Genomic DNA, 13578 nt, shown 5'->3' on the forward strand with positions numbered 1-13578 from the left:
GCGAGTCATAATCTCGATAAGGGCTTTTCGCTTTACCCTATCTTCTTGAATTCTGCAGAATGCGCGGGGTTGCATATTATAAAATTCTGCGGCCTGCAGACTCTCCCCTGGATATCTTTGTTTTGAGAGCGAATAGACACGAGCATGCTCTCTGTAGCGTTGGACGACGCGGAAGCATCTGCAACCTGCGATGCAAAACTCACGCAGCAAGTGACATCTCACGCGGTTGATACTGGGGGTTCCCAAGAGCTCGTAGCGCCTGATGTATTTGACGAAAAATATCGCACGACCAAATGGGAGATCTGGGCCTATTATGCGTGGGTGCGAACCAACATACTAATTAACCGCTAACATTGCATAGCTACTACATTGGGAATAACGGGCTCTCGCTATTCAGTACGTTACTGCCGTCTTGAGAATCGATCGGAAAAGAAGACTGATGAAGGTGTAGATTTTGCTCCCACTGCCTTCCAGAACCTCCTCTACCAAGCCGCAGGCGACCAGGGAACCCTCCCCTTCGCAGGCCGCCAGCGCTCGATCAACAGTATCGTCCTCCTCAGCAACGGCATCTCCTTCGCCACCCAGGTCGTTGTCTTCCTGGTGATAGGCAGCTTCGCCGACTTCGGGACCTGGCGGCCTAACATCCTAATCGTCTTGTCAGTTATCGCTTACGCCATCGGCTTCGGCTGGTTGGGCGTCCACACGCAGGAGAGATGGCACATCGCGGTGGGATTGTACATTGTAGGACTGATCGCGTATCAGACGACACTGACGTTCTGGACGGCTGCGTTTCCGGGTCTGGCACGGAATACGGCCGAGATGAAAGATCGTGCAGATGCGTATGTGGCCGGTAGGCTCTCGCGGGAGGAGTACGACAATGCAGACACGATGGCGCGCAGCAGGCTGGCCAACGTAGCGTTCTATGTGCAGTCTGTGGCGGAGATTGTGATCCTCGCTGTCATCGTGGGGATCATGTTCGGACTGAGGGTGGACGAGAGCCAGGCGAATAATAACTGGGGGTTGAGTGTGCTGATTGCATTTGCCTCGGGGGTGTGGCTGCTCGTCTCGCTGCCGTGGTTTGTCCTCGAGAAACGAAGGCCGGGGCAGGATCCCGGACGGAACATTATCGTTGCGGGATTGAGGCAGCTATACCATGCTGGAACGGAGGTGTGGAAACTCAAGCAGAGTCTACTGTATCTCATAGGTAAGTTCGTGTGCCGTGTCAGGATTTCCCTCATGAGAAGCTGACCAGAACCCTCGTACAGGATATTTCCTCCTCGGCGACTCACTCAACACAACAGTCACAGTGATTGCGACATTGCAGAATAGCATCGTTGCATACAACACACTGGAACTGACATATCTCCTGATTGTAGGAATAGCAGCACAGGTAGATCATCTATTTCCCAAGACCCGCCCTCGCCAACAATCTGACCTCTCCAGGCACTTGGCATTTACGCCTTTTGGTTCATCCAGAGGCGCTACAACCTCGGCACGAAGGCCATGTTCAACGCTATCGCAGTGGGAATCATCCTGCTTGACGGCTGGGGGATGATCGGCATCTGGGCGCAGCGATTCGGTTTCCACCATGCTTGGGAGATTTGGGTGAGTGTTCAGCCCAACGTAGCTAGCTAGATAGAGTCTCATCGCGTCTGTTAACAAGCACACAACAGCTGTACCAAACCTTCTATGGCCTGTTCGTCTGCCCCTGGTACAGCTACTCCCAGATCATGATCTCGGAGGTCACGCCGCGTGGCCACGAGTTTCTGTTTTTCAGCTTGTTCAGCATCATCGGCAAGACGTCCTCGTTCATTGGGCCGCTGGTCTCCAGTGCGATCATCGATGCCTCGCCTTCGGGGAATGTCTCGACGCCGTTTTATTTCCTGTTCGCTTTGAGCGTGGTGAGTTTTGTGATTTTGGTGCTTGGCGTTGACCTGGAGAAGAGTCGGAGAGAGCAGGAGGTTTTCCTGAGAGAGAAGGGTAGGATGCCTGCTCCGCAGAGCTCAGTCAACATGTGATGTAGATTATGGTGCTAGTAGTGACTTTAACGAAGACGAACTAGATTGCAAGTTCCACTGTGGGATTCCCAGGTCAGTTGGTATACATACATAAATTGAACATCGACGTGACTTTTCCCTCCTTGGTAAGTGTAGACGCAGAATAAGCACAAGTATAAACAAATTAAGAATAACTCCAACCCATGCTATGCCTAAGCGCCTTATATTTGAAGAGCAAACAGACGAAAAAAGATAGCGGGAGCTGAATGTGAACGCCGCAGGAAACACAAAGGCAGTTGTGGTACGAGTGCCTCTATGCTTCGCTGTCCGAAGAGGCGTCCTTCGACTTGCTCTTCTTTTTCTTCTTCTTTTCCTTCTTCTCGGAGCTGTCCTCGGGCTCCGCCTCGGCCTCGCGCTTCCGCTTCTTCTTCTCTTTCTTCTCCTTCTTTTTCTCCTCGGCCTCTAGCTCCTCGGGGGGAATAAACGACTTTGCCCGCTCCTTCATCTTCTCCTCGCGCTTCTGGCGCTGCCGCTCCATAACCTCCTCCTTCTGGGCGCGCTCCTTGGCCTCCTTGGACAGGAAGTACTCGCCGGACTCGATCTGCAGATCCACCTTGCTCTTTTCCGGCGCTGGTGGGAACGGTGTGTACACCTTCTTCGATTTGTCCGTAACCTTGTAGGGAACGCGGCGCTTCGACAACGTACGCTTCTTGAAGTTGGGCAGGAACCGGTCCCAGGATTCGTTGGCGAGCGTGGGGTCCTTGGCCAGCTCGCGCTTGATCATGAGCTCCTTGATGTGGTAGATTGGGTGGATGTTGGCCATGCAGTCGTTGACCACCCGGCGGACCTCCTTCAGCCCCTTGTACGGACCCATCGCCGCGACCGTATTACCCTGGACCAGGATGTAGGTACTGGTGAGCAGCTCCAGCGCTTTCAGAGTGGAACCGGAGGGACCGAGGAGCCGCTGTCGGCGCTTCACGAAGCGCTCCTTGTTGCGGACTTGGTTACGGATCTTGATGATGTCGCATGCGACGCCGTCTTCGAGGATTTTCAGGGCCTGGACCACGGTGGTCAGTTGTGACGCTGGGGTTGGGGGCCGTGTCACTGCGAAAACTCACCTGCTGAACGGGTACGCTTCTCGACAACAACTTGATCAGATCACGAGCCTTCAGAATGGCTGCAGGGTCGAAGGTTTTACGAGTTGTTTTCACGGTCATGCTACCCTCCACCAAGTCCAGCGTACAGGCGATTCCGTGCTTCTCCAAAGCTCTCGTCACCACCGGCCAAGCCTCCTTCAGGTATTGTTCGCGATACTTGGGAAATAGGGTCGCAAACGACGATTCTTCCGCAAAACTACCGGCGACATTGTCCTCTGGCTTGAATTCCTCGATCTAGTTAAGTGACCGCATTGTTAGAATCGGATAGAATGTCGCAAGATGAATCTTGAGAATACGTACCTTCCACTTATCGATATCGTCCGTGTCCCACGGCTTGTCCCTCTTGTATGTGGAAGGCATCTTGAGGGCGAATTGCGTTGATTAACAGCAGATGCGTGCTGTCAAAAGATATGATCGATACTCAAGCTGGGTCCAACTTTTTTTCTCCCCACCCAGAAGCACGGCACTTACCCCATTGGGATATTATTGTAGCCTCGTTATTCAGGCACCAGTAAGGCTGCGACAGCACATGATTTGCGCCATAAGCGCCCAAACGCGCAATCACCAACCTGTACTCCATACTCTCGACAAGCTCAGAACCGAGCCATTTTGGCCATGCGCTTCTTTTCCATGTTAAAGTTGCGGCCATTGTATCTCATTATGTACATAGAGAGATGATTCTTGGATGCGCGTATGACAATTCAGCGTGCCTATGAAGTGTTGCAAACATGGATGCAATTTGATTCATTATACTCGTCACATTGTAATAAAACTAAAGCCACTTGGACAGTGTTATCTTGTTTCTCCTTCATCTGTAGATGATCGTCGTGATTTTCTCCTGACAAAAAGTAAAAGTGAATCCTTGCCATTCCGGTAATATCCATCTCGCCCTCCTTCAGTACCATGCCGCCTCCATGACTCGGGCTTGTTGACTAGGCCTCTCATTTATTCTGGCTACGTTCAGTGACAACCAGAATATTCCGCGTCGTTATTGACGGTCAATGATGTTACTTGGTTGGTAAAAGGGGCGGAGATTCGGAGCTGAAAGGACAACATATCAGAACAGCTGCGGAGCGTTGAGTACCTGGACAGTTCACATTCAGTCTGTCAAGTTTCCGAGCTTGAAGGGTTCTTGGGCCCTAAGGGGGCATTAAAACTCTGAACCGCCAAACTGCCAATGCGGACACCACCAATGGAGATCTCCTCAGAGGGTCTGATAGCAGACGTGGGGTTGGCATGGCGTTATTTCAGACTTGATAATGAGACAGATTCTTGAAAGTCCGAAGGCATATAGCTATTCAATCGCATGTTATAGAGAAAAGACAGAGAGAGAGGTGTTGGGTATTATCTGGTCGTCTGGAATGCGGAAAACTCCATTCTCGCTCGCGGTCTGCTCCTGGGTAAGGTTAAATAGTCAGCGTCCCGTCAGTTTGGTTCTGGTTCCGGACCCGCGACGGTCCATCTCTCGAGCCCCTTCATTCAATCTTTTTCCTCTTTCTTCCTTACTCACTGCTCGCCTTTGAGTATCCATCGTTGCTTTTGCCATTGGTTGTTTATCGAAATCCATCTGCTTGGAGAGGCTGCTCATCTTCTATATCTCAGCTCGTTCCAAAAATAGACCAAACTCGCAATGGTAGATGCTCTGTTCTCGAGTATTGTACCCAAGCGGCTAATGAGCGGCATGTCGTACTCATAATGAAGGTCGTGCAGGCCGCTCTTCTGAAGATTCACCGGAAGTCCTCTCAAATGATGGGCTCACTGACGTACTGGGTAAAATGAGCATTAATAACGAGCTATTGGAGCGTGTCAACACATGTCCTGGTATCTCCTGGAAGCTGATCATGGTACAGAACAGCAGAGTTAGACCCACTGCTTGATTCTCCGTGTTAATTCTCAGCTCATCCTGATGCAAACTCAATGATGTCGAACAAACCAGATGCTAACCAGTGAGGTTGATATTCTGTATCGCAATCACAGAGTTCAGAAATAAGTCGGGAAAGAGGCACTTGACTGACCGATTTGTGTCTCATTCACTTTCAGAGCTAGTATAAACCAAGATCTCTAATCGAATGATGGGCAAACATGATTCACTTTACGAATTCCAGGAATAAGCCTCGAAGTGAACCGAAACGTGATCGCCCCCGTCTGCTCTTGACATATAAGACAGAACGATCCATCGACCTTCTTTCCTCCTCAATATCAGAGCACCTATCCGGGTTTTCTTCCAATGCAAACGTACCTACCGGAACCATCAGAAGAGAGCCGGAATCGGTCGATCCACTGTCACTTACAAAGGAAAGTACGCCTTCAGGCTTGCTGTTTCCGCCTCTCGTCGTGCTTGAGTAATGAGGTCCTGGAAATCTTGCTGAGACATGCCGGAGATCTGAGTCAATGGATACAGTGCCAATGACGGAAGGAGATTATTGACATTCTCTCGATTAAGCATGCCGATTTGTTGCATTCTTGGGTCTAGCACACCAGCTCAGCGGCCCGCAAACGAAACGGACAGTGAGAACTCACCACTGGACCACGCCGAAAGAGGAAGAGGAATCATTCTCGCATCAATTTCTTCGAAACCTCCATCCCGAAGAAGAGTGTTCAACCGTGTTCCTACACGCAGATCCTTTGTTCCTTCGTATGACCTCATGAACTGTCTGCTCCATCGTCTCAGAGCATGTTCCTCGGTTATCGAACCGTTGTCCGATTGGACGTTGAAGTATATTTCTATCAACTGTACCCATCCACCTGGCTTCAAGACTCTAGCAAATTATCCAAGTCAGCCTTCCGCCACCTCTTTTGTAATTTGTTATAAGGCCAACAGCCCTGGCCTGACAGAGAGCGCACCTTCTGATGTCTGCGAGGTAGGACGGCCACCTGGCTCTGTTGATGCCGGTCGCAAGGAGACTCGAGTGAACAAGGTCGAAATGGTTGGAGGGAAAGGTGAATCGACAGTTGAGGTCATCGACCTGATCATGAAATGTCAGTCTGGATCTTTCCAGGAGTCGTGACCAGCCGAAGCCTGCAGCTATGCGTCCATTTCTGGATTGTTGGAAGACTCCACTCACCTGTAACGATAGATTCTCGGGCATGTCATCCGGATTCTTATGCGGAGATATGTCAAGACCGATTACCTTTCTCACGCCAAATTTGTCAGCCTCAGTGTGTGCAACGCGTTGATTACGACCATATTCACCCTGCAATCTGGATATTGCGTAGCCACATCGACTGCCCAAGACCCAGCGCCATAACCACAGTCGAGTACTCTGCGAAGTCGAGGAATCGGTGGAAAAATCAGTCGACTGTCGAAGATCCTGACGAACACTCGGTGCTGGAGGTCGAGGCGTTCTGCTTCTTCCTGATAATGGACGGTTAATGCTTGCACAAATTTGAAGATGGCAGGCGTACATCATCAACAGGCTCAAACGCTATACGGTTATCGATGGAGAACTTGTGGAATTCTCGACCCTGAATCGTTACGGTGTGGAGGTATACTTCGTCCAATTCCTCGGTATCTGAATCAGGGCTCCTTGTTATGGAAGTGTCAGCACGCCGTCACAATAATGTGGTCAAGTTGTATCGGAGGGAATACGTCATGCCGTCTTTATTTCTTCAATGTCGTTTGAGAGTCTGCTGTCCCGGTATGTCTGGTTCAAGTGTTTGATGAGGGGCGGCGAAGGGCCTCCGATGCCGAGCGGGTATATAGGATGAAAGAGAACGTGAAACAATGTCTGGGAAGGGACCTGTAACTGGAAGCGATTGACGTGGTACGAGATACTATCGCGGATCTCTTTCTGTTCGACTCATGCGAGAAAAAGAGCAGATTTCCTTCGCACGAAACGTCTTAGGAGCGTACTTTGCGGAACTCGAGGCTCTTACTAAATGCGCGGACAGTGGGAAAACCCGCTCTGCCCCAATCCTGGCTTCTCTATGGCACCCAGGCACAAAACAATGCTGCTGGCGAAAATTTCGTGAACCAAAACCTCTACAAAAGGACAAGCATCATCCCTGGATTGGTCTCTGAGCCATCCTATTACACTGCGACCTCAAGCTACGATAGTGTTCATTGTCGACAAGAGCGAGCCTGATTACTGTATTCGGACTAAGTCTGACCTCCAAGCAAATTGGCAGGAAAAGGAGGGGTTGGCGGTGTTTTCCAGAGGGGTCACTGGTGCCGACGAGGATCAAATAGAGGAAGATCTATAGGATCTTCTCTGTGGCTTGGGCTGCTGGTTATCGAACTAAATCGATTATCGAGCTTCAAATGGTTACCTCACAAGTTGGGTCTGCGTCTAAAGACATTTGAAGGCTCCTGCAACCTATGTTCTAGATCTTGATGAAGAACGCCAGACTGATTCGTTTTGTATGAGCGAGACATCGGTGCTCCTACACTTAGTTTTGTCTGTCTCGGAGTTGTTTTCGCTCGAGGATTAAACACGACGGCTCGGACCAGCTGACTGATGCGCCTGAATGCATTGTATGCAGCTACGCAATGGATCCGATCCCCCCCAAAATGTGGATTACGCGACAGCCAGCATGTACTCAAATGGTACACAGAGGCTACAGCCGCCGATAGGTTTCATCACTACAGAAGCACGAAGCGCTATGGTACTCAGCTTGGCTCCCAAAGAACTCAGCACGTCGACAATGCAGGGACGCCGAACGTCTTCTTGACTAACAGGGTTGTTGCATGAAAAGTCAACACGCATGCAAGGTAATCCTCAATCATTAGAGAACCTTGTTTAATTTCAGCAATCAGTATCGTGGCGATCAGATGATAAATTTCTCACTCATGCCTGCGTCTTGGTCCTGGTTGTGGGTCGAAAGATTTGTCTTGTTTGACTTCAAGAATGCGAAGAGAGCTCATCGAAAGTAAAATAATGACTGTGTCGACGACCGAGCTTGGTGGGGATGAACTCTGAGTGGCTTAGGGCTCCTCAAGTACGAAAATAGGGGGAAAGGAGATCAGCAATAATGCGCAGATGGTGCAAATGAAAATAACTTCGCACTACGCATTGCTTATAGGGCCTTATTCCCATAAGTGCTGATCCCTGAGAATATGAGCCACGAAGAATGGACTGCATGAGTTATTCTTTTTACGACTCACTGTCTCTCATATTCGTTCGTTTCTCCTGGCTCTCTCTGTAGCGACCACCTCGCCCCTTCACCGCTTCTTGCCAGTGTGTTAACAATCCTGACGAATACTTTAGCCAATGTGATTGGGTGACGAACAATACCGTGGATTAACAGGCATGCTTGGTCTGCAGCTCTTTCTAAGAGCGGGGCAATGACATCCACTGGTCTTTGGGACACTCAGAATCCTAAGATGACCAAATGGGCTTGCCTAAGCGAGAAGTCGGATGGTACCTGGAAAAGTCTTCTGAAACCAATATGGGTGCTGGACATCTCTGACTCCCTCCGGTTCAAGTCATCCTAGCGCGTGTGGATAGTACCTTATGAATTCGACACAACCACTTACCGCGGATTTTCATTACGGGCGATCTACGGGCGCTATGCCCTCAGATTGAAAGGACCCAGGCTCTCGGGTCTCGCTCTCATTTCGAAACATAATGAGAGCTTCGAAGCCTGTCAGATCGATGATAGCAATTCCAGAACCATGGTTCACTGTTCGTGAAAAAAACGGCTACTGGGGCCGTAATCCGCAGGCGTGTTTAGTGCAGCCGATGGTCCGACGTTACATGCCTAGATGCACTGGCCAGGGGTACTCCACACGGAGAACTGGATCACCTGAACCACCCGCCTCGTGTCCTGAAAGTCTTTTCAGTGTTGTCTGTGCACCTGTATAGTCTTTAGAGCTCTTCCTCCTCTGCAGAGAACGATTGTCTCTTGCAGCCTGGAAGACGTGTGCCTTATGTTCTTCCAGCTTACACGGTGATATTGAGCGACTCCCCAAGAATTTCTGGCTTGTAATGCCACAAACAGGAGGAAGTCGGGGCTCAGGTCTGATGAAAGTATTCTTTACACTCGTCGTTGTCCTGTGCAGGAGTTTAAAAGCCCCGATACGCAGCCAAAAACCTGGTGGATGGAGAACACCGCAGCCAGTGTCCATTATGACCGATCTGAAGCCGTCGGCTGGCAGTTCCACTGTCTCGGAGGCATAGATGAGTTGATTCTCTGCGAGTCAAGCGCGCTTTCTTCCAAATTGTCGTCCATGGAAAACATGAGTACCGGGCAGACCATTGCCCTGTCCTTAGCCTGATCCACTGATTTTTCTTACCAGCAAGACAGAGAACAAATAGAAGATTAGCGTCTGGTTCTCGTGACCTAGCTACACAATGGACTTACAACAGGCTAGTGCGAACGTGACATGGACCGTATAATCCTCCATCCAGTCGATGCGCCCAAGTATCAGCTACCAAGAGGCCATCTACATGCAACTTCGACCCCGTCTCGGCCAGTTTGACCGGACTCGGGTGCCCTGTCAGATAAATGCCATTCCAAGCCTCTGTTGAAGGCAGACATGATGGTCACGATCTGTTTTCTTAGTCCGCAGATGATTGGATACTCTGAGGGAATATTCCATTGAAATCGATGCGGATGGTGAGTACGAAGTATTGCCTTTACTACTCTGAGATGGCATGACTCAAAAAGTACTTTTTTTCCTGACTGTTTCAGTGCTGACTGAGTGCTGCTTTTGCATAGACCAGCAGCATCTTAGCAAGTCTCTTTCCACTGACCCACTCGTCCTCCATAGTTATATCGACATCGAACAAATGCCCCCCTGGCAGCAAGTCTAGTTTCACGGGGACACTCGGGAGTACTCTAACAACTTCTGTAGCCGCTTTATAACTCCTGTGATCACACCTGGAGAATCTGTCTGACAGAGTTAACCCTAGGTCTAGGGGGTTCCTCATTCTTCCTGCGCATTAGGAAAACCGCCATGCGGGCCCAAATTTCGCCTGTCAGGAAATCACTTCGCTCAGCATTGGCAGCTGATAGGAACAGTGCTGATGCTAGGTAAATAGCGGAAGATATTCCTCCAACCAGCCACATTCTGGCGTTTGTCATGGTCGTTCTCCCAATTGGCCAGACAAAAAGGCACAATATGTGCCGCCTCTAGGTCTCCATAATCATCGTCGAGATATTGTTCGATTAATTTAAGATCTTAGAAGCCTGGATACAATGCACTTGTTCCTGTCTTTAAGCATCGCTGCCCCTCGGAGCGTTCTCAGCTGATGCGTCATGGGCTCGTCTGTCATGGTCGCAAGTCCTTGATTTGACTCGCCCAAGCTATGGAGCGGAGAAGGCGTGAGTTGGCTATCATATTCTTGGCCACGCAATCTTCATGGGTTTTCGGAGCCATGAAACTATGCTGCGAGAGAGTCGGCGTAATGAATCATTTCGCGCCATCTCAATGCTGTCTTCAACCAGGTGTACCCTCACCTGTGGCGGGAGTTATCTGAAAGTTTCGCCAAGGATCTTCTTGGTATTACCTTACCATCTAATGGCGCGTAGCCTTTATGATGGCCTAGACCTTATCGGGCATCTCTTATGAAGACGTTAATTTCTGGTATTTACGGATCCGAGATCGGACTGGACGTGATCGGCTCATGGGCTATTTCGTAAGGTTGATCGGCAGTTTGGGAGCTCATTGTATAGGAGAGCATAATGAGATTGTCGTTGTTTCTTTGCTTGGTAGAGCGTGGTGACATTCACAATGACTTATACCAATGACACAATGGCTACCAGGGAACTACATTTCTATGAGATGTTTTCCTATGTCTCTCCCCTAAAGCCTTTACATATGAGTATGCTTGATTGAGATAATATAAGACTACCTCAGTCAGGAGCACTGATATCCCAAACAGGCAATTTGGGTGACGCATTAGTGCTTGTCAATGTATGTATTCAAATTCAATGGACGGCAGGTAAACTAGAGGGAGGACTTTTAGGTGCTTACTCTGCGTCACAAGGAAATAACTTGGAATATGCGCGCACGACACCAACTCTCCTCCTCAATATCGACGACAGGGTCTCTAGATATTGATCGTTGTGTATCGGCTTCTCTGGCGGTCCTGATGGATAAATTGAGCGGACGCGCAAGTTATGCACAGCACTTCCAACCGGATGCAACGCCAGCAATACCGAACCGATCCTCAATCACACCCTAAACCAGCTAGACAGGGATACATGACTGGCCTGTCCAAGCATGCCAATCACAGCTAAAAAAGGCTTCGTTCTGCCCCGTCCAGACAAGCATCTGTAGCGTCCGTGTCTACCCCACCTGGCTACCTATGCTTGAGAGGACACTAACAATGATAGGCAATGAGCTATATAGGTGTCGGGCTCTCCTCCGTAGCCACCAATCAATCAAGACTCAGTCGACTGGGATATCGTTGAGAACACATGGATACCTTACGTTGTCTCCTTACCTTTCCGGGTCTGCCTGACTTCTCCTGGAATCAACCACCGAAGCCATGAACGCATCGCATATCAGAGGCCTGAACAAATAGGGGTTACCTTGGTTGTGAAGTCTTTTATCATAGACATCTTACTTCAAACGAAACCTTGACTTTCTTTTTGATCACTTTGCAGGTAAATATACCTTCTTCACCAGCATGGCAACCTAATTGGCATCGACTCCCTCTGGTGAAAAGGGAGACGGCCAGGCTCAGACTCAGTCTCAGCCTGTCGGAGCTTCCTCTTCTTTCTCTGGGACACCTGCCCCTACTCTAAATCTCGTGAGCTTCCAAGACAGCAGATTTCCTTCATACTCGGGGGACAATCTTTGAATCTAACACAAGTCTCTGGTAGGTGACGTGGGATGGTCCCAATGACCCTGAGAATCCGAAAAACTGGCCTGCGAGTCGAAAATGGATGGTCTTCATTCCTATGTCCTTGTTCAATCTCTTGAGCTCAATGTCTTCGGCCACGGTAGCCCCGGCTCTGGAGGCAATCGCCGATGATCTCAAGATTCGTTCTCAAACACTGCTTATCATGAGTCTTTCTGTGTACCTGCTCGGCAGTGCAATAGTCCCTCTTGTCAGTTCGCCTCTCTCCGAAATGTACGGACGAGTCATCATCCTGTCCGCTTCGAACATCGTCTATATCATCTTCAATACACTTTGCGGGATTGCCAAGACGCAAAACTAGCTCATTGCATATCGATTTCTGGCCGGATTAGGGGGCGCTGGTCCTTTCGGAGTGTGTATCTCTATTGATTTCTTGTCCCTAGTGCTAATCTGGCTAATCTGCGCTATGTGTAGATCGGCAGCGGCATGAACAGTGACCTATTCCCTCCACAGGACCGATGGAAGGCCATGGCAGTATTCACCCTGGCTCCACTCATAGGAACGGCTATCGGCCCCATCACCGGGGGATTTCTTGTTCAATACGAGTCCTGGCCGTGGTGTTTCTATGTGGTCTCCATCGCTGCCGCTGTTGTGCAGCTTGCCGCATTTCTCCTACTTCGTGAGACATACGGGCCTGTTCTATTGCGAAGGAAATGTGCTCGAATGCGCAAGACAACAGGAAACCCTGACCTCTACACTGAATACGACGGCATGTCTTCTACCGCTTTGCTGCACAAGAACTTGATTCGACCTTTCCGTTTGCTGGCCACGCAGCCTATCATCCAGGTACTGAGCCTGTATCTGGCGTATCTCAACGGAATCTTATACCTGATGGTAGCTACGTTCCCGGATGTCTGGACGACGATCTATCATGAATCCGAATCGATTGGATCGCTGAACTATCTTTCTCTCACAGTTGGAATGACTATCGCAATGCAGCTGGGGACTCGGATCGCCGGCCGCGTTTACCAACGACTGTGTGCTAATAATGGAGGGGTGGCTAGGCCTGAATTTCGCTTGCCCATTCTTTGTGCAGGAGCATGCATTGTCCCCATCGGACTCTTCTGGTACGGTTGGAGTGCCCGGCAGAGCATTCACTGGATCATGCCGTAAGTATTCTCTTGTGGACAGTCAATCTTTACGTAGGAAATTATCGCTGACCCCGAGAAGTAACATCGGTGCCGCCATTTACGCCGGCTCTACTGTTGTGCAGTTGATTTGTGTCTAAGGCTATCTCATTGATACATACCAGCTTTTTGCCGCAAGTGCTATGGCCGCCGTCATGGTTCTACGAAGCCTACTGGGGTTTGCACTGCCCTTGGTAGCCCCCAGTCTGTAGGTTATCCCCTATTCCCGGCGCAGTGTAGAAACTCTGTTGACATGTGAAGATATACTACCCTCGGATTTGCTTGGGGAAACAGTCTTCTCGCATTCATTGCAATCTTCATTGGAATTCCTTCACCACTATTCCTATGGTTTTATGGTGAACGATTGCGTGAAAAGAGCACGTTTGCGAGGGATACTTAACGGTTGATTCCCTTCTCCGATCGAAGTAATAGTCGCGATGGAATGGCCAAGTATATTGGGCTACTTTTCCAGGCCAATGTGGCTGGT

At 49.7% G+C, this 13578-nt stretch overlaps 4 protein-coding genes across 4 annotated transcripts; 2 read left to right on the forward strand and 2 right to left on the reverse strand.

Moving 5' to 3' along the window:
• Positions 1-61: 61 nt before the first annotated feature.
• Positions 62-2018, forward strand: AFUA_2G11370 (putative autophagy protein (Atg22); the record flags this gene model as incomplete). Its single annotated transcript, XM_750377.2, has 6 exons — positions 62-317; positions 362-396; positions 452-1204; positions 1266-1372; positions 1444-1605; positions 1674-2018. Exons 1-6 carry the CDS (start codon positions 145-147, stop codon positions 2016-2018), a joined length of 1575 nt encoding a protein of 524 aa, XP_755470.1. The 5' UTR covers positions 62-144.
• Positions 2019-2310: 292 nt separating this feature from the next.
• On the reverse strand, positions 2311-3564 carry AFUA_2G11380 (KRR1 small subunit processome component; the record flags this gene model as incomplete). Its single annotated transcript, XM_750378.2, has 3 exons — positions 3455-3564; positions 3116-3388; positions 2311-3054 (listed from the first exon to the last, which is right to left on the reverse strand). The coding sequence occupies exons 1-3, from the start codon at positions 3512-3514 to the stop codon at positions 2311-2313; spliced, it is 1077 nt and encodes a 358-aa protein (XP_755471.1). The 5' UTR covers positions 3515-3564.
• Positions 3565-5441: 1877 nt separating this feature from the next.
• On the reverse strand, positions 5442-6561 carry AFUA_2G11400 (class I SAM-dependent methyltransferase; the record flags this gene model as incomplete). Its single annotated transcript, XM_750379.1, has 4 exons — positions 5442-5623; positions 5675-5911; positions 5988-6120; positions 6220-6561. 4 exons carry the CDS (start codon positions 6559-6561, stop codon positions 5442-5444), a joined length of 894 nt encoding a protein of 297 aa, XP_755472.1.
• A 4916-nt stretch (positions 6562-11477) lies between these two features.
• On the forward strand, positions 11478-13566 carry AFUA_2G11420 (putative MFS transporter). Its single transcript, XM_750381.3, has 7 exons — positions 11478-11853; positions 11927-12214; positions 12266-12316; positions 12379-13073; positions 13135-13186; positions 13217-13299; positions 13353-13566. The coding sequence occupies exons 2-7, from the start codon at positions 11990-11992 to the stop codon at positions 13489-13491; spliced, it is 1245 nt and encodes a 414-aa protein (XP_755474.3). The 5' UTR covers positions 11478-11853; positions 11927-11989; the 3' UTR covers positions 13492-13566.
• The last annotated feature ends 12 nt before the right edge of the window (positions 13567-13578 follow it).

The sequence above is a fragment of the Aspergillus fumigatus genome, chromosome 2 (genome assembly GCF_000002655.1).
Source record: "Aspergillus fumigatus Af293 chromosome 2, whole genome shotgun sequence".
NCBI classification, from domain to species: domain Eukaryota; kingdom Fungi; phylum Ascomycota; class Eurotiomycetes; order Eurotiales; family Aspergillaceae; genus Aspergillus; species Aspergillus fumigatus.